At 42.5% G+C, this 23,864-nt stretch overlaps 3 protein-coding genes across 5 annotated transcripts; 2 read left to right on the top strand and 1 right to left on the bottom strand.

Moving 5' to 3' along the window:
* Positions 1–778: 778 nt before the first annotated feature.
* On the top strand, positions 779–9,421 carry dpp9 (dipeptidyl-peptidase 9). Of its 3 annotated transcripts, none has more exons than XM_057326868.1 (21): positions 779–920; positions 2,344–2,434; positions 2,508–2,746; positions 2,827–2,939; positions 3,024–3,197; positions 3,279–3,447; positions 3,905–4,015; positions 4,192–4,320; positions 5,271–5,332; positions 5,408–5,508; positions 5,597–5,774; positions 5,858–6,017; positions 6,106–6,185; positions 6,266–6,418; positions 6,696–6,831; positions 6,899–7,044; positions 7,135–7,281; positions 7,431–7,583; positions 8,409–8,551; positions 8,675–8,786; positions 8,886–9,421. In XM_057326868.1, the coding sequence occupies exons 2-21, from the start codon at positions 2,379–2,381 to the stop codon at positions 8,976–8,978; spliced, it is 2,655 nt and encodes an 884-aa protein (XP_057182851.1). In that variant the 5' UTR covers positions 779–920; positions 2,344–2,378; the 3' UTR covers positions 8,979–9,421. The 3 variants fall into 3 exon arrangements, with proteins under 3 accessions (XP_057182851.1, XP_057182850.1, XP_057182852.1); XM_057326867.1 differs by having other exon boundaries at positions 3,276–3,447; XM_057326869.1 differs by lacking the exon at positions 779–920 and having other exon boundaries at positions 2,344–2,421; positions 3,276–3,447.
* Positions 9,422–10,236: 815 nt separating this feature from the next.
* Positions 10,237–20,921, bottom strand: kank3 (KN motif and ankyrin repeat domains 3). Its single transcript, XM_057326826.1, has 11 exons — positions 20,648–20,921; positions 14,958–15,016; positions 13,369–14,883; positions 13,189–13,291; positions 12,420–12,626; positions 12,243–12,333; positions 11,933–12,152; positions 11,705–11,847; positions 11,436–11,636; positions 11,262–11,360; positions 10,237–11,151 (listed from the first exon to the last, which is right to left on the bottom strand). The coding sequence occupies exons 2-11, from the start codon at positions 14,992–14,994 to the stop codon at positions 11,095–11,097; spliced, it is 2,673 nt and encodes an 890-aa protein (XP_057182809.1). The 5' UTR covers positions 14,995–15,016; positions 20,648–20,921; the 3' UTR covers positions 10,237–11,094.
* Positions 20,922–21,297: 376 nt separating this feature from the next.
* On the top strand, positions 21,298–23,822 carry ndufa7 (NADH:ubiquinone oxidoreductase subunit A7). Its single transcript, XM_057326833.1, has 4 exons — positions 21,298–21,474; positions 21,619–21,668; positions 23,097–23,234; positions 23,523–23,822. Exons 1-4 carry the CDS (start codon positions 21,424–21,426, stop codon positions 23,602–23,604), a joined length of 321 nt encoding a protein of 106 aa, XP_057182816.1. The 5' UTR covers positions 21,298–21,423; the 3' UTR covers positions 23,605–23,822.
* Positions 23,823–23,864: the final 42 nt, after the last annotated feature.

The following is a 23,864-nucleotide window of genomic DNA, read 5'->3' as shown; positions in this document are numbered from 1 at the left end:
GTGTTTTGTTCCAGCTCTTGTGGAGTGTCTCACTCTTTCAGGCTTCTTCACTTTGACTTCTGATGGACGGATTTTTTTAGGCCAACAGAGGCACACTCAGACACTGATTGTTTCATCTTTGAAGCAGACTTCTTTACATTATAGACGTGTTATACTGCAGTTATTTGAATGATAAAGCACGAGAGTATCAGCTTCTGTAACAATACTGAATATTCATATACAGTATTTTGAAAAGTTATTTTAATTTGAGCTAAATAAAAAAAGCAATTCAGAGACAACAATTTAAATATTTGACAAGACAGCTTAAAACAATATATTCTGCACTGACACCTGGCCTAAAATAAACTAACAAAATGAAAACAGTTTTTAAATAAACACATTTACGTGCATTTATGTAGTATTGTGTATTTGTGTGGTTTATAATATAGTGGTTTAACATTCTTCTAAATAATTCCCAACACATAAATACATAGATGCATTATACATATACAAATAATTTGCTTTTTCCCGTAAACACATTTTTTATGCAATGAATGTAAGCATTCCCAAAAAAATAACGTATCGTAACGTTACGGTATTCTTGTTTTTATATTAAATGATTAATATGAATATCGCAAGAAACTAGTTATTTTAGGGGTAACGTGAAAAAAATCTATACGGCTTAATATATGAATGAAGTTAATATACTATAATATTGTTTATTTTTTTATTTATTTTATTATCGTTTTATGTGAGGCTTTGTGAATAACCGGAAGACGGAAGTGAGAATTGGTCGTAATTTCCGGCGTGTCTGATGATGTTCGGTTGGTCATGACTGTCGCTTTGTGCTGCTCTCGCGCTTATGGACCCTGTTTTAATGAGCAGAAGAGATTGAGAAGTGAACAGGTGACAGATGAGAGTTGATCTTTGAGGCTTTACCTGTAAGTACACGTGATCTTCGGAGATCTAAACTTTAAATGGCGACGAGCTTTACAATAATAACACGAAGAGTGTGATGTGAGCGGCCCGTGTGCAGCTGAGGCCGAGCGGAGCAGACACTACATCAGCTGATCTTCTGATCTGATCATTGTTGTTGTGTCTGATGAACGGCGCTTTGTGTTTGACTGTGTAAACATCCGCTGATCGACGGTCGTGAAGAGAGCAGATAGATAATAAACTAACATGATGATAGCACATCATCATCATCATTAACAACAGCTCGAGGATGAAGAGTAGAAGTGTTATGGAGACAAACGTGAAGGAGAGACGATGAGTGCTGTCATTCTGCGCTGTCCGGGGTTATTAGCACTGCGGCTAACTGTTAGCACAGATAAAACGCATCTGACCGCTGTCACTCACACACGTACATCAGTTCATCCAGAATCAAATGACAGATACCACCTGTCAATCTCGAGTGTTAGCCGGTAGTGCTCACCCGTAGTGAGCTGCCTACATAGGGCGTCGACGCGCGTCCCGTTCACAACAAACAGAGTCGCACTGTTTGTGTTCTAAACACTCGAGTGTTCGACTGACAGTTGCTCAGAAAGTTCAGCTTGACAGCGTTCACGGTGCCAGACGCTAAAACAACAGAGCGCAAAAAACAATAAAACTGCTATTAAATGACCTCAGCGTGATGACGCAGTCAAGCCCGCCAAGACGTGGTTTCCTGTACCCAAGTTCCCATGAAATAAAAATGTTTTAGTACCACTATGTTGCCCTTTATATCTATAAACAAGTGCGCTTCAAAACGTCCCCCCACATTCACATTTAGAAGATGTAAACATTTCAAACGTGTGCCAAAATGCGATAACCACTCACATTCCAGGCTGTGAGGTAAAAGACAATGATGTGGCCTATTTCTAAAAAGGGAGGAGTCAATCAATGTGCCCCACCCAAACTTCCTGTATTAGTGGAAATGATGTCACTGTGTTGAGCAAAAGTGCACGTGTCAAGGCATTTCAGTGGGTCTTTAACCTTCAGGATGTACCGTGTACCTGTCCGACGCTCATAAAGCGCATATGATGGCCATAACGCCAAACTGGTTGGACTGCGAACATCAGTTTGGATTGAAACCCAGTTTCCTCTGTCAGAGAATGGAGAGAGCGGAGCTTCATCACATCATGTGTGTGATGCCGGCTTCAGTTCGCGTCGACACCATCCCTACAGCAGCGCTTCATTTCTCAATTCTGATGTCCAGTGGCTAAAACGAAACTGCTGGGGCTTCAGAAATACTCCACTCGTTGCCGTATACGGGTGTCTTATGTGGTTATTTCCCGCGGTGTAAACAGTGGCGTGTTTGACTTCATCTTTTCTTTTGGTTTTTGTCAGCGTCATGAAGCGTGAATGGTGTTCTCTGTCCTGCAGGTTGCCAGATCTCGTCGAGGGTTTTGTGGCGGTTCATGTACAGAGGAAAGAGGGTGAAACTTGAAGAGCAAACTGAAGGTAGTTGGAAGAGGTGAGGTACAGTCCTGCAGATTTTCTGCCGGCGGGTCAAATGCGTGTCTGATGTGGTTGGTTCCTGCGTTCAGTTTTGCAGCCGTCAGAATGACTGCGGTCGACGACATCACAGACAGTACAGAGGTGGTGGAAATGGAGGACGTTCCCTCGCAGTTTTTCGTGGAGAAGCACTCGTGGGACGGCCTGCGCGACATCATTCACGGCAGCAGGAAGTACTCGGGAATGATCATCAACAAAGCGCCGCACGACTTCCAGTTCGTCCAGAAACACGACGAGTCGGGCCCGCACTCACATCGCCTCTACTATCTCGGTAGTGTTTGTTTTGCTTTTGACGTTTGATGCCAGTGAACTGTTGTGAGGTGTCATGAGCGCATGTGTTTGTTGCTGTAGGAATGCCCTATGGGAGCAGAGAAAACTCCTTACTGTTCTCTGAAATTCCAAAGAAGATCCGCAAGGAAGCTCTGCTGGTGTTGTCGTGGAAACAGATGTTGGATCACTTTCAGGTATGGGCGCTGGTGTAGCCGTGGCTGGGACGCGTTCCGCGTTCTCCATCCCGGCGGCTGTAAACGCTTGCCTTTGTCCCGCAGGCGACTCCGCATCACGGCGTCTACTCCAGAGAAGAGGAGCTCCTCCGCGAGAGGAAGCGTCTGGGGGTCTTCGGCATCACGTCCTACGACTATCACGCACAGAGCGGCCTTTTCCTCTTCCAAGCCAGCAACAGTCTGTTCTTCTGCCGTGACGGCGGTCGTAACGGCTTCATTGTGAGTCCAGCTCTGCCCACACGTGTTTCGGGTGTACGTGTCACGTGTTCCCGTGTCTGAAGGTCATATGATGTTTAGCAGGCCGCCCCCATGAAGCCGGTAGAAATCAGGAGTCAGTGCTCGGGGACACGCATGGACCCGAAGATCTCGCCCGGTGACCCCACGTTCATTGCCTTCATCAATAATAATGACCTGTGGGTGAGCAACATCCGGACGGCGGAGGAGCGACGCCTCACGCACTGTCATAAAGGTCTTCAGCATCAGTCAAATGACTCTTCTTCGCTTTGTTTTCATGCTTTACAGTCATGTCTACACCCAACACGTGACATTCTGGACACAATCATCCCATAATAGCTGTGCTTGTGTTTGTCCTTCTGAAACCTGGCGTGTCCAAGTTCACGGTTGTTCGGGAAGGCTGTGCTTGTCAAGTGATCACGTGCTGCGTGGTTGTCAAGCTAACGCCAACGCTTTTCATTGCTTAGATATTTGCAAAACCCAGTGACGCACATAAAGAGTGACGACTAATAATAATCCAAATCATGAAATATGGAGATGCGAGGTTTCAGAAGGACAGCAGCGATCTGTGACGTGTGCAATTCATTGGGCTCTTATCCAATCATTGTGTTCGCTCTTCTGACGTAAAAAAGAAAGCCAGAGAAAAGAACAGTTTTGACTCTTAAATCAGACGGTGTTTTTCTCTTCTGCAGGCTTAAATAATGTCAAGGACGACCCAAAGTCAGCTGGTGTGGCGACGTTTGTGATTCAGGAGGAGTTCGATCGCTTCACGGGTTACTGGTGGTCTCCAGCCGCTCCTGAAAGTGTGTGAAGTCTCATCCCAGCTCTCTTGATTTCATTTCATTTACACTGAAGATCCTTTCGCACCAAACACAGACCCACCAGTGTATGACATCACAGTACTGTGAGAGTGATGCCATGTCAGACTCTTGTGTGTGTGTAAACTGACTGATGTTGTGTGTGCGTGTGTGTGTTCCAGACGCAGAGGGAGGCAGAACTTTACAGCTGCTGTATGAGGAAGTGGACGAGTCGGAAGTAGAGATTATTCATGTGCCGTCTCCAGCGCTGGAGGAGAGGAAAGCTGATGTGTACAGATACCCTCGCACAGGTCACACGCACACACACACACACAACTGCTTGTTAGGTCATGATGTGAGGAATACTGTTTCCTGCTCCAAACGGCTTCTGAAATGTGATAAAGAGCAGGGCGGGACTTCATGTGGCCTCCTGTAATTGATAGGGATGTAACGATTCACTCAGCTCACGATGCGATGCGATTCACGATTCTGATCTCACGATGCGATTTATTCACGATTTACTCACGATTTATTTTTACAAAATGAGTTGAAACAAATTAGAAATGAACAACGTCCCTTGCATTATTTCTTAAATGCTTCACGTTTCTTTGCATGATAAAATAATGTTTTATTTCAAATAACAAAACTAAACTGCAATTTTATAACAAATTAATAATAGAAAAAGTCTCTTTAATATAAACAAACTAATACTGTCTGTGCTTTTCTTGGATTTTTTTGCATTTAAGAAATATCAGCATGTCCACGTTTAGATTTGCAGTGAAAATAGCGGCCCCTGCTGTTCAAAAAATGTATTGCGATTCAGTTCACACCTCAACCGATTTGAATCGTCACTCATTATAACCGATTTTCAACCGGCTCACGGTGAATCGTTACATCCCTAGTAATTGATTGGATGGTTGTAAATTGATACACCAGCGGTAGCCATTGGACAGTCAGTATAGTCCAACCCCTTTTTCAGGCATGACGTCAAGAAGAGAAGCGTTGTTGTGTACAGCGGGAAAGGAGCTTTTCATTACAGACTACAACTGCAAATGAGTTTTACAAACATAATGATGTGCACGGATAAATCATTTATAATAATCACTGCAACGCTGTGGAAGAAAATGAGTATTGCTCAGTGACTTTAAGATCAACTTTTAAGAAAGATCATACTTTCAAAAGTGTCTAAATCCTTTGAAGCCATTGGATTTCTGAACACGATTGCTTTTAAATACAAAATTGTGTTTCTCCTCGCCTTCAGGAAGTAAAAACCCTCAGATTAGTCTGAAACTGGCAGAGATCGAAACGGACCCGCAGGGAAAGGTGAGCGTGCGCTGAGCTCTTCTGCTGTTTGTCATATTCCACAGGTTTCATCATCGTCTGTTGTTGTTCTTATAGATTGTTAGTGCACAAAACAAAGAGCTGGTCCTCCCGTTCACCTCGCTCTTCCCCGGAGTGGAATACATCGCCAGAGCCGGATGGACTAAAGATGGCAAATTGTACGCGTGAAGACCGCCCGCCGCATGACACCTTTGAGTAAAACCCAGAAGGGAATTTCAGCTGTGATCATGTGTCTGTTCTCTCCAGCGCCTGGGCAGTGTTGCTGGACCGCAGTCAACAGAAGCTCCAGTTAGTCCTGTTACCGCCCGCGCTCTTCATTCCTGTGGCCGTGGATGACCCGCAGTGGGCGGAGCACGTGGAAGCCATGCCCGAGGGAGTACAACCCTTCGTCATCTACGAGGAGATCACAGACATCTGGATCAACGTGAGATCTCTCGTCTGATGTTTGTGTCACGCTGTTGTCCGTCTGAAGAGATGATTCAGAAGTGTCTCGTGTGTGTTCAACAGGTCCATGACATCTTCTATCCCTTCATTCAAACCAGCCGTGACGAGATCTCCTTCCTGTGGGTGAACGAATCCAAAACGGGCTTCTGTCACTTGTACAGGATCAGCAGCGTTCTGCAGGCCGGCTGTCAGCAGTGGTCCAGAGACTACAGTCCTTCAGAAGGTCCCAGTCCCTCCCAGTCCTTCAGAGTACTCGCGTGTGACCGTGTGTGCCATGTCTTTACACCCATGTGTGCTGTGTCTGTGTCCAGATGATTTTAAATGCCCGGTAAAGGAGGAGGTGGCCTTGACCAGCGGGGAGTGGGAAGTTCTGGCCCGACACGGCTCAAAGGTTTGCTGGGGGTTTCTCTTCACGCGCGTTCTGTTGTGTTCGCTAACACTCTCTCACGCTCTCTCTTCATTGGTCGACAGATCTGGGTGAATGAGGACACAAAGCTGGTGTACTTTCAGGGCACTAAAGACACTCCTCTGGAGCATCATCTGTACGCAGTCAGTTACCAGACTCCTGGCGAGATCGTCCGTCTCACCAAACCCGGCTTCTCTCACAGCTGCTCTGTTAGCCAGGTGACGCGCGCACTGCTATGTTCTTTCTATTTGAGTTTTTCTTTACTATTGTCATTTTAGTGACTTATTTCTGAGGCAGTTTTTCGTGTGATTTCGAAGAACAGAAACATTTCAATTTGAATCAACTAAAATAACCTTGCAAATTTGAAAGACACGAATACATGAATAAATGACAGCGTGTGTATTTTGTGATGGATTGGTTCAGTGCAGAGGATGATGAATATCATTGATTTGGGGCATTGACGTGATCTGAAATGAGTCTGTTGTTTGATTTCAGAACTTTGACATGTTCATCAGTCACTACAGTAACGTCAGCACCCCGCCGTGTGTTCACGTGTACAAGCTGACGGGATCTCCGGCCGATCCGCTGCACAAAGAGCCGGAGTTCTGGGCCAGTATGATGGAGGCCACAGGTGAGAATCGCACCTGACACCACACAACACACGATGACTGTGACGATAACACAACACGTGTGTACAGGCTGTCCGGCCGATTACATCCCTCCTGAGATCTTCAGTTTCCCTGCCAAGTCTGGCTTCCAGCTGTACGGCATGCTCTACAAACCACACAACCTGAAAGCAGGAAAGAAACATCCCACCATCCTGTTCGTGTACGGCGGTCCGCAGGTTGGTGACGGTGTGCTGAACCATTTGTTTGTGACGGATGTGAACGTGACGTGTGCAGCGCTCTTGACGTGTGTCGCCTTGTGTTTGTAGGTGCAGTTAGTGAATAACTCATATAAAGGTGTGAAGTATCTGCGTCTCAACACGCTGGCGTCTCTGGGTTATGCTGTAGTGGTCATTGATGGACGAGGCTCGTGTCAACGTGGACTCAAGTTTGAAGGAGCTCTTAAAAACAGAATGGTAACTGAACGTCGCATTTAAAGCACTTTCAACCTTAACATGGACATTTAGATTAAAAACATCGATAGAGTTGAGACTTGAGAGTGACGTTAAATGTTTCAAAGGAAATAGAAATTAGACAAACCTCTCTCTCTCTCTCTCTCTCTCAGGGTCAAGTGGAGATTGAAGATCAGGTGGAAGGTCTTCAGTATGTGGCTGACAAGTATAAGTTCATCGACTTGAGTCGTGTTGCCATTCACGGCTGGTCTTACGGTGGATTTCTGTCTCTTGTGGGTCTCATTCACCGGCCGAACATCTTCAAGGTGAGCGTCATGTCTAGGACTGTCACGATTATTAAATAATCGTCTCATCGCGATGGTATCAGATCATCGCAATTATTGCACATCTCTATAGAAGACACCAGGGGGAGCTGTAGTGCATCTGCATATTGCATATTTTAGTGTATATATTGTAACTAAAGCATGGTAATACTTAACAAATGTACCACCACAACACAATCACTTAAAAATAAAAAAAATAAAGCATATACCATAAAAATAACCTGCAGTACAATTTGATATTATTTCAGTGTGAAAACCAGCCTACCAAAATTTCATAAACATAGAAGTAAACTTTTATTGTAGTCTTGCAAGTGAGAAAAAAACTGACTAGAAGCTTTTCTATGACTGATAGCATTTTAATGGTGGCTGATCAATTGACTTCATTTACAAGTATTTGTTGTATTATTGACAGGTAAAAGCCCAAACCTTAAATATATGATGACAGGATTTTTTCCGATGTATTTCCAAGAAAAAGAACAGTCTTTATATTCACAACAACATGGTCATTGTGTCAATGGCTGAATCAAAAATGTATGAGAATTAAATGTCAAAGCTCAAAAACAGACAATTAATCGTCATAATCCCAATGATTTATTAGACAATTAATCGTCAGCCAAATTTCATAATCAGGACAGCCCTAGCTATGTGTGCGCCGTGTGAGCGACGTGTGTTTTCACCAGCAGGTGGCGTCTGGGATCCTGTTGGTGTTGTAATGTTGAAGTGTCATGACATTTTTGGTAATGCTGTGTGACTCCATCACGAGGTGTGTTTCAGCTGAGATGTAACTGGAGCGCTGTTGTGCTGCAGGTGGCTATAGCAGGAGCTCCTGTCACCGTCTGGATGGCATATGACACGGGCTACACCGAACGCTACATGGACGTGCCTGAAAATAACCAGCAGGGCTACGAGGCCGGATCTGTGGCTCTGCACGTCGACAAACTTCCCAATGAGTCAGTCACACACATCACAGATGAACCCACTCAAAAACGATCAATGTCACTTCTCCAGTTGATTTGTCAAGTGTCTGGTGTGTTCACCGATGGCCTCTTGTCTTGTATTTTTTCTTTCTGCAGGCCAAACCGATTACTCATTCTTCATGGGTTTCTGGATGAAAATGTGCACTTTTTCCACACCAACTTCCTGGTGTCTCAGCTCATCCGTGCAGGAAAGCCATATCAGTTACAGGTGTGAATAAACCCACTCTCTCTCACTGTGTGACTACTGTTGAAAAATAACTAGAAACACATGCTTGCTCACTAATTCTGTCATCTGTCCTGTCTGTAGATTTATCCCAACGAGAGACACAGTATCCGCTGTCCTGAGTCTGGAGAACACTATGAGATCATGTTACTGTACTTTCTCCAGGAACATCTCTGATGATGACACTCTTCTCCATCTCACCGGCCCACTGCTCTCTCTCTCTCTCTCTCTCTCTCTCTCTCTGTCTGTCTGTCCGTCTGTCTGTGGAGGCGGGGACAGACTCGCTCCAGACAGACCGCATGTCTGCACACATGTCTGCTGCACAACAGAAGGACACAGCCGACGGCCCTCTGTAAAAACGCATCTCCTTTGATTTTGTGCCACATGTTGCCAAAAGGTGTCTTTGTTTTTTAAAAGTCTAGTTAGCGGCCGGTGAGAGGACGCGCTCTTCTCCTGCTAACCGCTCCTTTAACTTGAGCTTTTTCAGTTCTATGAATGCAGTCGTGTTTGCAGCGTGGCTGTCGGCCGCCTGCGTGTGGCTCTCATGTAAGGACACCTCACACTGCTACCTGCGGTTCATATTTTAAGTGTGGATTATTAAAGGAACATATTTTTTATGATGCTCTTGTCTTTGGTCTTTCAGTGAATCTTTACTTCCACTTTACTTCAGTCAGGACGTCTAATTCATCGTCACGTCTTTCTGCTTTATTTTGACACCATCTGTTCAGTTATTTCTCAGTAAAATTCAGGCTGTCATATGTAAACACATTCACAACCCAAAGGAAAACATTCTCAGATGTTGCTCTTTCATGGCTTAGATGTTTCTCCTAAAATTGAGAATCAGATGAGAGTGTAATTGTGTAAACACACGAAGAGTCTGGAGGTGTAAATGAATGTAGATTGTAGAGGTCAAATCATCTAGATTTCATGAGAAATGTTTGAGTTGATATTCAATAATATTGACTTTTGATTACAGACTTGACAAATATGAGCTCAGTTTGACACATTGTTGACATCACTTCTCAAACTCTCATGACAGACACATCTGTGAGGAGAAATACCTGAGACGCAAATGAGACTTAAGCAAAAGTTTCCATTTCATCTTGGGAGAAAATAACTGAGACATTAAAGATTTAGTTAACCAACCAATGAAAATCCTGTCATCATTTCCTCATCTTCATGTCATGTCCAACCCTTCTTCAGAACACAAAAGAAGATATAACCAAACAACACTGAACCCCATTGACTTCCATTATATGAACACAAAACCACCGAGACATTTCTCAAAATATCTTCTTTTGTGTTTCATTGAAGAAAGACTCGCGCACAGGTTTACAACAACATGAGACTGACTAAATGATGGCAGAATTTTGTCAAAATTTTAACTGGACTATCTGTGATTTCTAGTGCACGATATTTACATGACATGTAACAATTTACATTTTTATTGTATATTTAAAAAGGCTGCATAGCATAAAAACAGTATACGGTAATACAGTTTCAAAGACAGATATAAAGCAATACTGACAGTTTTTAAAGTGAAAACACATGAACGTACAGTAACAATATTTTGATGATTGCATCTCTTATCTTTGGACGGTAAACAATAGTTCACTGCTTTAGTTTACAGGTGGTACACACAGGAAACACCACAACAAATGTGATTTGTGCATTAACATTTTTGTATTTCTTGAGAAATTTCAAACTGGACAGAACGTCTGCGACAGCAAACATGACGAATCTGGCCACTCCAGCTATAAGATGTGTTCATGTCATGTCACTGAATAAGCACAGATGAACACAATCATCCGTTAACGCGCAGCAGTAAAAAACTAAACTTTCTGTCAAGTCAATAGATGGTTTTCATCAGAAATATACTCCTGACCTGTCTGTGCTTTAGTGTGGGATTTAATTCAAGTGGATTAACTGAAGTGAGTTCAACCGACTGAATTTGATTATGTCAGTTCTCGTGGTTTTCTTGTTGGTTAAAATCAATGAAAATGTCCTGTGAGAAATGAGAGACAGCAGGCTGAAGTGTTTGTGTTCATTCATGAATATTGAGATGAGATGCACACAAACACAACCGTTAAACTGATGTCAGAACAGTGACTGTAGGGATACAACAGCATACACACATGAATCATAATTGACCTGTAATATAATGCATTAAATATCCATATAAACAACTGAATGTGAATACAACATCAACACATTGTAACAGAGATATTGTGAGATGTCGTCCAGTAAAGCTTCGGCTGTCTTTACAGATCACTCCGGTTTGTTTCTTTCTTTTTTAATGTGGTGCTTTTCTTGGACTGGAGGGGACACTGGACTTTGTCTTCGATGCTCCCTGAATAAAGAACAAACAAACATCAAGTTGTGTTAAAGTTATGTTCATGCACTATCAAATCATGCACTAAAACACTTTAAATCAACATGAAACCCAGAGAAATCGCTCACATCCGCTGGCATTTTGGAGTAGTTCATGTGGGCGTACAGAAGAACAGCGATGTCATTGTGAGCCGCCTCCATAGCGATAGAGAGGGCGTTACTGCCATCCTACAGGGCGCAGGTCAAAGGTCAACAGTTTACCCATAAAGAGCAGCTGAACGAACGCGATGTTCATGTACTCACATTGTCCACCACTGAGATGTCGCAGGCCGGCTGCTCGAGGAGCAGAGAGACGATCTCGGCCCGGCCGTGCTCGCTGGCACACATCAGAGCCGTGGAACCCTCGTCGTCCTGAACGTTGACGTCAGCACCGCAGTCCAGCAGCGCTCGCACCATCTCCAGCCGCCCGTGACTTACAGCCAACATCAGAGCCGTCTGTCCTGCCTGACACAACACAAGCCCTGATCAAACCCAGATCAACTGTTGATGACGTCATCACAACAACAAGTCACCTGACTGGCTTTAGCGTTGACGCTTCCCATCCGGAAGAGTTTCTGAACCGCGGCCATGTCGTTCTCCTCCTTCACGGCTGACAGAGCTGCCAGCATCACCGCTGTATATCCGGCTTTGTTCTGCTGATCCACGTCACACACGCCTGAACGCAAAAGCATGGCCCAAATAATCAGACACGATCACGGTACGTGACCAAGTCAACACGTCATGATGGATACCGCGTGCACCTGTGTCCAGCAGCAGATCCACTACAGTGAAGTTGGAATGAGAGACGCTGTAGTGTAACGCTGTGTTTCCGTTGCCGTCCGTCATGTTGATGATGTGTTCCAGCAGGACAGACGACACCTCCGAGAATGCCATCAGGTAATTGGACACGCGTGTCGGCTGTGCCGTCTTAGCGCTGGACACTCGGAACCACTCCAGCTGAACCGTATGTGAGCTGGACAGCTGACAACACATCACAACAACGACAATTACATTCACCGCGCTTTACACAACATTACACACGTGTGTGTGTGTGTCCAGTGTGTGTCTCACCACTTCTTTACTCTTCAGTGCTTTTGATCCGTCATTAAGATGCTTCTTCACTATCAGACACGCCTCACGCATTCTGCTGCTCAACTCGAACCTGTAACATCATCATCATAACACTGAAACATCTATAAATGTGTTCAAAATGCATGCATTTTAACTGTACATAAAGATGAAACTTACTTCTCCTTCACGTCATCTGTGTGCTGCTTGAGCTGTTCAGCTGTTATGTTGTCATCACTGTCATCGTTTATATTCACGTCTTCATCAGACGTGTCATCTAAAGGTGCTTCCTCCTCTACACTGCTGTCTGAACACCCCCCCACCGCACTTTCATCAGACGAACTCTCTTCATCCTCATCATCCTCTTCACTGGACGTCGACTCGTAGCTGAAGATATTCCACAGGTTACATTTGAGGTCAGCAAAACAGTGCTCACGTATAAAAACACAATATGAGTTTGCTCTATTATCATGCCAACAACTCACTTCACAAGGACAGACTGAACCTCTAACAAAACCAAACTCTGAGCACTTGAAGTGGAGCAAGAAACATAACGATTTAAACCTGTCATTTGTGCGTTGAATTAGCGCTTTACTTTTTATTTTGTCACTCAACCATATACACAAGTGCAACAGTAGGTGAAAAATTTGGGTTCAGTTCCGACCAACATGGCAGTATGACACATATGAGACAGATATCTGCTGGTTAGGTAGGTTTTGAAGCATGGTAGCTGGTTTGTGCTAGTTTAAGCTGGTCATTTGCTGGTTTAAGATGGTCCTTAACCAGCTCAGGACCAGCATAAACCTGCACAAACCAGCTACCATGCTTCAAAACCTACCTAACCAGCATATTCTGTTTTATTCAACAGGGACGGCTGGAAAGCAGAGGAAAGATAGCCCAGAGAGTGTGAAACTTTCAGGATTCAATCGCAGGACTTTATTATACTCACCCTCCATTTAGGATGCCAACAAACTTCAAGCTCTTTTTGCCAGCGCTGGAACCTGCAGCATCAGCGGTGCCATCTTTCCTCTTCATGATGGAATTCAGCGGACCTGCAACATCATTCAAGAACAGTTACTTCAAACTCTTTAGACAGTGGAAACACACAGTTGTGTTGAATAGTGCTCACCCTCAGCAGGCGGGATCTGCTCTTCAGTCTCTTGAATATCACTGAGACATTCCCACTGGATCCCAGTGCTCACCAGTGCCACACCTCTGTCTTCTGAAGTGTCCACAGGATCTGTCTGAATGCCTCGGTCATGTTTTGTCAGTGACAGGTACTCCAGATCTGGAAAGCCTACTCCAACAGAAGCTTTCGAACAAACCTCAGTCTTCAGTCCGACGTTCGCTGTCTCCGGTTTCACAAGCGTCTCTTTGTCAAATGTAATCTTGGATGTCCTCTGAATTTCCTCAGCTCTTAACGTCTCAAGGTCTCGGTTGACCTGACTTGATCGCGTCTCGAGAATCTGTATGGACTCCTGTTGTATTTGGATGGTATGTTGAAGCGTGTCAATTTCTCGTTCTGCCTCACTTTGTAACCCAAGACACGACTCTACGACCCAGATGGCCACATCTTGGGTCTCCGCTGCGGCCTGAATGGCCTCATCATGTACGGCACTAGGCTCCGTCTCCACGGCGGCGTGACAGAGGTCAACAGAAGCTTGGACAGCAGTGTCCTCGAGCATCTGGCGATAGCAGACTTTCACTGTCTCAAGGGGAATGTCATCACCTACTGCTATGGATGTCTTCTCAGGCTCTGCTTCAACAGCCTCGGTGGAGATCTTCAGTTTGAGCGTGGCATCGAGTTCTTGCGCTTTCTTCTGAAGTTCCACAGTCAGCCTTTGTTTTTCAGTACGTAGCATGGTCACCTCTCTTTCTAAGGCCGGTACTCCTTTCACACGCTCCTCCATCTCTCTCAACTGCCGAAGGGCGGAGGCCATCTGCTCTCGGACGGTCTGAAGCTGCCCGGGAGAAAGCGAAGACGCTCCTGAGGCCGAAGCTGGAGTGCTCCTTCCAGACGTCTGTGGACTAGCTCTGGTCCAGCCACCGGACAGGGAATTCTGCACAGAAGGTGACATCTGTAGCGACCGGCCATCTGTAGACAGCTGAGAGGAAGCTGAGGAGAGGTCACTCGTGGATCCGCCACCTCTTGGATGGACTTTGGAAAGGTCAGGGAGCTTAGAAGCTAATCCACTGAAAAACTGACTTTGCTCCTGTTGGAGCCGAAGGCTGGTTTCAAGGAGCGTGCGTTCTACCCGAGGGTTACGCGGTGGAGGCGGCGGTGGCACTTTGGAGCAAGTGGGTAAACCGGGACTGATGGCTGCTGACGGGGACAGTGGTTGTGATTTGCTGGGACTCTGGAGGACAGGTTGACAGTTCTCACTGGTCGTTGAGGAAAGTGACTCGGTGGACGTCCAACCGCTGGTCCGACCTCCGATGGCCAGATTCCTTTGGTTCCCACGGTCACCCCGCGATCCTCTCCGGGTGTTCACGTTAGCCCTGCGGACGCTGTGTCCGCTCTCTATTTCCTCAACATACTTGAGAAAATCAAGGTCCAGGTGGAATCCATAAGGAGTTTGAACAGAATACGAACTACCCTGATCACTTTCTTCTTCAGCTGAGCAATGAAAAGTTGCACTCAGATCTGTAAAGCGAACATAACACACGTTCATACCGAAACAGCAGAACTGTGCTGAGAACAGCCTAACAAACACTTACTTGGCGGTTTGGAGCTTATGTGTACAGATTGGGTCATCTTCTGGAGCCTTCTGCTGCCCCTTCAAGAAAAATACAGACAATGCCAATGTCAAGCAAACATCGCACCATCTGATTAGGACGATACACACATCTCAAATTTCAGTGACCATTCTGATCATCAGCTATTTATAAAAGAGAAGTGAAATTGTCAGTTGAAAATGTGCACAATGAACATCCATGTTATGTTTTATTAACACTGAAGAGAGTAGGTCATGGAAATCAAGTAAAATCAGTGTGTGTGTGTGTGCTCATTCCTGGAAGTTTCGTGTAGAGCATGCAGCAGTGTCTGAGAGAACAGACCAGGACTGTGCGTTACACATTATATTCCATCACATGACAGAGGAAATACTGTACAGAGACATACCACATCTCACAGAAACATGTGAAATCATCATCTTCATGTTTCTTTAGGTCAAGATGAAGCAAACCTCTTTCACAGCTCAGGAAATTTGATGGAGTTCTCAGATGTTCCTCTCAGTAGAGTAAGAATCAAACGAGAGTGTAATTGTTGAAGAGTATAGAGATGTAAATGAATGTAGATTGTAATAGAGGTCAAATAATCTGGATTTGAGTGAATGTGATGAGAAATGTAGAGATTTGGAGGTAAACGTGAGATAATCTGGTTCTGTATAACATGAGGATATTTTGACTGAACTTTAGTGATGAATGAATGTTAGTAGTGACATTAGAGCTGTAGATGTAGATGAAAAGAGTTGATGTTCTTCATTGTGCTGTTGATTTCCTCTGGCCCGCTCCTTGAGGAAGACGTTTAGACTGAGTGTGACTGTAAGACAATAGTTTCTGGGCGTTATCACAGCCGTTTCCCCTCAGGAGAGAGAAAGAGAGAGAGAGAGAGAGAGAGAGAGAGCGATTTTGTTTCTGCCTGAAATCTACATTTGATATTGATATTTTATTTCCATATTTCATTGGTTTACTTACATATACTCTATTTTATATTTCATTCTATATTTATGCCTTACTCAGCACCTTAGTTTAATTTTAATCTCATGTTTGTACTTATTGTATGTCTTTTGTTATATGTTCAATGCTTTTTATGTTCGTATTCTGACACATTTCCGAGTGAAAAGGAATTTCAAAGGAGAAAATTAGTGGGCGTGGCTTGCTTTTTTCACTGCCAATTGATTGGATGTGTAGAAACAGCTGTTGCATTGATTTTGAAATGAAACTGGCAGCAAACTGACAGTTGAAGGGGAGGAGTTAACAGATAATTAACGTCATTTGAGATGGATCGTCATTTCAGAGCGGAAGTGCATTTTCAGATTTGAATGAAAGATTATGAGGGCACATGAATTTGAAAAAGAAATGACCCACATTGATCAACTATTTAGTATAAACGCTTTAATATTTCATGAAAAAATAAGAATTGTCATTTTTAATTTCACTGGGACTTTAAGAATACAACAGTGTTCCTATGCAGCTATTAATGGTTACACTTGAAATACATAAGTGTATATGAAGTTTATCTTGTTTAGACAAGGGCTATCAAACAATTTATCGCATCCAGAATAAATGTTTGTGTTTACATCATATATGTTACATTATGGGGCGGTTTCCCAGACAAGGATTATCTTAAAACAGGACTAGGCCTTAGTTCAATTAGGATAATTAAGTTGTTTTAAAAAACATACTTTACAAAAAAATATTACTGTGTGCATCTTGAGACAAAACAATCACAGTGATATATTTTAAGATATGTCAGTGCAAGTTGTTTTCGATCAAGGCATCTCTCACATTTAAGTTAGTCTGAGACTATAGGCTTAAACCCTGTCTGGGAAACCGCCCCTATATGTTATATTATATACTATCATATACAGTATATTATTTTTGTATTTTTAAACACATACACATACATGCATATATTTAAGAAATATATACAATATGCTGTAAAATATGTAAACGTTTACATATCATTTAAACTATCGTTGAATAAATAAATGTAAATATTTCCTAAACACTGTACATATAAATGTATGTGTTGTGTTTAAAAACACAACTTGAATATGCACAGTACACAGACGTATATTATGTAAACACAAACCTTTATTCTGGATGCCATTAATGGTTTGACAGCCCTAGTTTAAAGCATTGAGTATTTTGTGTCATGCTGGTTCAGGGTTATAATTCACAGACAAGGCTTAAGACTAGTCCCAGACTAAAATGAATGTTTGAGCAATCGTAACTAAAAATGACTTGCTCTGACATATCTTAAAATGTATCAGTGCCATTGTTTTGTCCGAAGATGTACACCATGAATAATGCATTTTTTTTAAAGTGACTTCAATCTCCTAATTGAACGAAGACATAGTCTGGGCTCAAGCTAAGCCGTGTCTATGAAACCAGGCCAATATGTTTTAGGCTGGCATCAGTAGGCTCTGGAAAAGCTTTGGTATGGCACCGGCCGCTGGTGAGGGTCAGATGTGTGCTAGAGTTCACATCACACATAAGATGAAGAGAAAACTTCTGCTTCCTCTGAAGGGAAATGAGGTCACTTTCAAAACATCACTCCCATTCATTTCTTCCAACACACCGAACTGAAGGAATGAATGAATCTCAGCACAAAAAAACGTTCCTCATTGACTCCATACTCGTATTTCAGCGTGGAAGTCTTTGATAAGTCATATTCTTCTGAAACCTGGTCAAGTAAAGGGTTTTCTGGCGTGCTGGTTAAGAGGCGCAGGAGGTGGACAGGAATGTGTTTTTCTCCCGCGTGTGCCTTGTAATTAAAGTGTTGAGCGGCAGACAAACGCTGTGATGTGTGTGAGCACACAGCTGGAGCTGAGGGGAAAACACGTCTTTAGAACTCTACATACAGTCTCTACATTATTCCACTCCATCATGACATCCAAGTTGTTCAGCAAACCGTGTGTCTGTGTTTGTGCACGCTTTGTGTTGGTGTGACATGTCCGAGCCTGGTCACATGAACTGGCTGTGAAACACATCGTGTGTTGTGGAATGTTGCCTGTGGCACACGCACACAGAGTGTCATCTATCAGTGTCTTTTGTTTGTGTAGGTGTAAAAGCCGCGGCAGGCAGAGGAAACACATCAGCATCCGCTCATTGTTCCTCATCTCCAGCTTCAGCTCAGATTCTTCTGGAAGCATTCTGTTTACTCACATTCAGCTCTCAATCATATTCAGTTACTCCGCAAACTCCTCCTCTTATTTGTAAACAGAAATAATCTGAAGAGGTCTTTATCTTTCTGTGTATAATCTGTGATCTCTGGTCTTCTGTCATCATTTATTCTCTCTCATCTGTACGCGAGTCTTTCTCCAGTGGAACGCAACAGAAGATATTTTGAGAAATGTGGTTTTGTGTTCATATAATGGAAGTGAATGGAGTTCAGTGTTGTTTGATTATCAACATTCTTCAAAATATCTTCTCGTGTGTTCTGCAGAAGAAAGAAACTCATACAGGTTTACACGATGACAGAAGTCTCATTATTGGCTGCACTGTCACTTTAAGTAGATGGTTATTCTAATGTGTTCAGTGCTGTAACAGAAATCTGTTTATCTCTTTTTTCTCTTTTTGTTTTAAATTCCACTTCACATGTGCAAGAGATTGCAGATGGTTTGGTATTTATCTGGTATCAGATAAATAACTAAGAGCAGACAACAGGGGACATACAGTATTTAAAATTCTCCGCTGAAGTGATTTACTAACATCTGCCAGATTTAACCATCATCACTTCAACCACAACACAACACAAAGATATTCACACACATCTCACGTGTGCAAAGCCACAAACTGAGTGATGTTCACAGCACCCAGACGTGCACAACATCACCACATTCACAAAATAAACCAAAGACGCACCAAAACGAAGACGTAATACTGTGGAAAAACACCCCAAAACTAGCACTGGATTGTGGGTGTGATTAAACAACAATTATAAAACGGTCAGTTCTGCTCCTTGATTCTGATTGGCTGAGCCGAGTTCTAAGCCGTTATAAAATACTCCAATACATAACGTCTGACCGCACCACATAGCCGAAATATCATTTTATTTACTTTATTTTATGAAACCTGGCTAAGCATATGGAATAAGCGTCTCATAAAAGCAATAAGCCGTGTGAAGCAGTGGGTTACAGAGCATTTTATAACAGCTGAGGGGGTTATAATGACTCCTCTTCGCGTCGTGCCACAACACCCTTAGCTGTTATAAAATGCACTGTAACCCACTGCTTCACACGGCTTATTGCTTTAACAGCACAAAATCAAGCTGTGCAAAACTGACACAAGCATTCAATGTAAACCCATCACAAGAATGTTTCTCTTGTGCTTGAATCCCTCTCTATAAACCACGTCCATCACTTCCTCCTTTACTGTAATGACACATGTGTATTAAAGTCAACGTGAAGACACCGAACGTCTCTCAACACAATCCGCTGTGAACACTACTGCCTTTGTTTGTCTGTAAACAACTTAAAGTAATCATCTGCAACGACTGGTTGACTGTTGTCATGGGAGAGAAAGTGGCTATTTACCAATATGACATTACACACGATCTGGTTCAATAGCTGGACAGTGTTAAAGCGGGTGGGTTTGTGTGCGTTATCAGACAAACACTGATGATGGACAGATGGATGATGGTGTTGACCTGTAAATAACATCATGAGACCTGAAGCATGTGATTCTTCAGTGTTTTCAAGCGACACAGCTGTAGTTGAACAATGACTCCACAGCGTCTTGATAAATGACGTCCCCATCAGGACCACAGCGTGACGTCATCTCATATTTATAAAATTGACATAGCCGTCGTACTGCCTGGTTTACTCGCATTCATCATATTACTAAAGACTTGAGATGTGTGTGGCGCTTGCACAGAAATGGAGCTCATAACGGGGTGTAACACTTTTGTGTGTTGTATTTTACACTGTACAGCACTCCCGTGGTTTTGAACGTGAAATGAAGAGTGTTGATTTCATATGAGAGGAAGTGAAGGTAAATGCTTCAGAAAATATTCACCTCAGGGGATAAAACTCAATGTTCTGTCAAAGACATGCTTTACGTTTGAGAGACTCAAGCAAACATTGAGACATGTTTAAATGTAGTTTTCTTTATATTATGTACATGTACGAAATATGGCAGAATGGAAACAGGTTTGCTGTCAGTCTGTTTATCTGACACAAAGGACGGCTTGTTTCATTTCCCATACGTGAAAAAGAGTTTTCTCATCATCTTTCTTACAGTAACTTTCAACACTCCAGCTGATAAATGTAGTCATTCACTCTTGTAGTCATTGGCCAGTAGAAAGGCTCCATGTTACTTTCTGAACATTACGACTTTGACTTGGACCATTTCTGTCCAATCATGAAGTAACAGTGTTGACATTCAAATGTATGATTCTGCTTAATATCGCGTGAATAAAAGATTTTTGCACAAACGTCATGAGAAAACGATATTTCGCACGTAAAACGCGCGCGGGCGCGCGCGCTCCCACGTATGACTTTACAAAAGACATGTAGGCAATGCCGCAAAGCAAGCAAAGAAATAAAATCACACACATTTCAATATTTACCTTTAACCCAAAACTTCAGCAGTGGCATATAACACTTTATCAACAACAAACTCTGCTGTCTAATCCATAGAAGTATGACGAACAAACATTGTGAAGTGAAGTTTTGTCTTACCCTTCGACTGAAGTTTGTTACCGTGTTTCTGCGCTATAATGATGATGATTATAATCCAGATATATGTGTTGCTGTTTTATGTGTGCAGTATTTGATAGCTGTACTGTTCGCTGCTGTACGGGCTCATGTGTGGGCGGTATTGCTGCAGATTTTCTGCTGCTGCTGATCTTGTGTTTTAATGGGTGGTCCTGTCCTGCTATATTCCCACCCATGAAAATACGTCATGTTGAAGTTCACGAGCTCGTCTGCTGCATTTAGAGTCGTAAAACACATATCCAGTGTCCCAGACGGGAAGTCCCCTAGAAATCCAGTTAATAAAACAAGCATGCATGTCCATGAACACACACTAAGGCAGATATGAAATGTTTTTTTATAATAAAACTACACAAAAACTATATAATGGCAAAAACTAAACGAATACTTTTATTCGGATAGTGTTTGATATTCTCCATGTACAGCTGTACTTCACTCAATTCAAAGTTTTGTTTGAGTAAAATTATAAGCTGACGTCAACTCAGTGGTGTCATTTGCTTTTGATGCGACAGATGGCGCTGATGTGTTGAGCGCGTTCACATGTGACTGTCTGAGTCAGCACAGCGGTGAAGAAGAAGAAGAAGAAGATTTCCGGTGTGTTTGAGCCGACCCAGGATCAGCGTTACTGTATCAGCTTGGCTTAATCAAGGTTGATGTAGTTGAAGTGTAGCTGATCCAGTGACAGCTTGACGGAGATCAGTGACGCGAGCGCGTTCACCTTCACGCGGATCATCAACAGCACCATGGCGTCTGCGACGAGAATCATCCAGAGACTGAGGAACTATCTGTCCGGGGTCAGACACAAACATGCATACATACATACATACATACATACATACGTACATACATACTTACGCTCTGTTCGTCTTCAGCTGAGGTTCCTGTGTCATTTTAACACTATACATCCTATTTACGTGTACCCTTCTTGTTTCTTACAGCAAGATCTCCAGTCTAAACTACAACTGCGATACACTGAAATCGCAAAGAGGTAACTTACAACACAAGACATGCCTAGAATTGATGAAAATGCCTTTCGAATGCATCGTCCTAAAACAAAAGTTTTTCTTCTTTATTTTGTTAAGCTAATATATTTTATTAAGCTAAACTAATATCTTACATAAGGTGACCAGATAAAAAAACGGGGACATTTTCTAGTTAAATGGTCAAAATATCATTGAAATCTCATTTGTTATAATCAGTCAATTAAAAAACATTTTTTCTTTTTTTTGTTTCGCATAACTAGGTTTTGTACTATTGCAATTAATTACAATAGTATAATATTGTTTGCAGATCAAACTGACCATAACTGGTTTTAATAAAGTTGACCAAAACTCTATGGAAAAATAGTCCACTGTGAAAATAGAAAATACCACCCGTTGCAAATGATCAAAACAGTTGCATACATTAACACAAAATAATATAACAAATATGAAAACATATGACAAATAATACTGTAGTTTAACATTCTCTAGTTTTATTTAATATTTTCATTTTTACAAACTGTATACGGTCATTACAACCAGTTATTAAAACTTTTAAAAGAACGTTCTATGTTTGTGCTTTTGGAAATGGACCTTTACATAAAGCTTTTTATTTGCATTTTAGGCTCATTTTGAGCACAGATGTCCTGTCTGCGAACGTAATAGTTGTCAGTGTAATTGCTATTGCTTAGATAAATATTTTTATTTGTTTATATCGATGCGTACTTTCACTTTTTTTTTTACAAACAGTTTTACTTTAGTTTAACAGTAGAACCATGAACCCGATAACTTTGACTCTAGTATTTTGATATATTTGATGATAACTTGATGACGCTTGATGACTACATTCTTCATCGCTAAGCGCAAGCGGCGCGCGACCAAGAAATGAGTGTGTCTTACAGCCCCCTCTGCTGGTGTAAATAGTCCCTACATGGTCGCTCTGGTACTCCGCAGGATAGGCTATGTTGATCGGGCTTTTTCAGTGTGTTTTCTGGTTGTTTTGGACGTGCTGTAAAACGGGTACATTTCCGGGGACAGCTCCAGTCCGGGACAGAACACCAAAAACCGGCACTGTCCCCGTGGTCACCTTAGTCTTACATCTACTACAGTATTTCAATATGGATTAATGACATGCCAATACATACAGTACATACACTTTCCATCTGTGTGTGTATATATTATGTTTTATCATACAAATAATATTTATTTACATTTGCATTATTACTGCATATTACATATTACATTACTTTACGTTAATTGGTGAAAAGACTTGTGTTGTCCAATCAAATGATGGAAAATACGAGAAAAAAGTCCTGTCCTGTCGGCTTTTCAAATATATTACTGCATGCAGGCAGCAGAATATAATGAAGAATCTATAACCACTTAATGATAAGTGTGAACAAGATGAATGAATGAGGTTATTTTATTGATGGCAGGACTCAAGCGCCTCCCAAACTCCCTGTTGGACCCAGCCATAAGTTTGCAAATAACTACTACTGTCAGAGAGATGGACGGCGGGAGTCTGTTCCAGCAACAGTGGTCATGTCTTCTCAGAAAACCATAACAGCTGGAAGGTCGGTTGCACTCATAATAAAGTCCATGTGAATAGGAATGATCATGAGAGCAGTGACTGGAATCTTTAAGTGAATTCATTTAGACGGCGGTGGAAAAACTCATGAGAAGTATCAGGACGATTATGGTTGTTTTGTATTATTATTGTTGACATGTGATGTCGAAGGTTCCAGCAGCCAATAAACTCAATTCATACTCCACCCCTGATACGTTTCATCCGTTTATGTCTGCCGGGAAAACTTTACAGGTGCTTTAGTTTCTGACATGCATCTTTCTTTTCATATGTCAAGTTCCAGTGATGCTTCTGGAAAACCCAAAGTGCCGGTTATACCTGGACCCCAGCTAAAGGAACTTCCACTGAGCGCTGACTAGATTTAGGGCTCTAATCTAAGCCACTGTTATTATATTTAATAAACGTGTGTATAACTCATAATGTGTATATAACAGAAACATGGTCTGTGCGTGTTCTTTTCATTTCAGGATTAATGGAGGAATGTTTATGTGACAGTTAGATTTGTTCTTCATCAAGTGTACTTTTCAATAAAATCAAACACATAAATTATATAATAAAGTTGGTTTCAAGCTAAAAACTCTATTTGTCTGCATGTTAGAGCAAAACGTGACTGCCCCGA

Source organism: Triplophysa rosa, unplaced genomic scaffold (genome assembly GCF_024868665.1).
Source record: "Triplophysa rosa unplaced genomic scaffold, Trosa_1v2 scaffold139_ERROPOS793776, whole genome shotgun sequence".
Taxonomy (NCBI): domain Eukaryota; kingdom Metazoa; phylum Chordata; class Actinopteri; order Cypriniformes; family Nemacheilidae; genus Triplophysa; species Triplophysa rosa.
The sequence above is the reverse complement of the archived record's forward strand: the minus strand, read 5'-3'. Positions and strand labels throughout refer to the sequence as shown.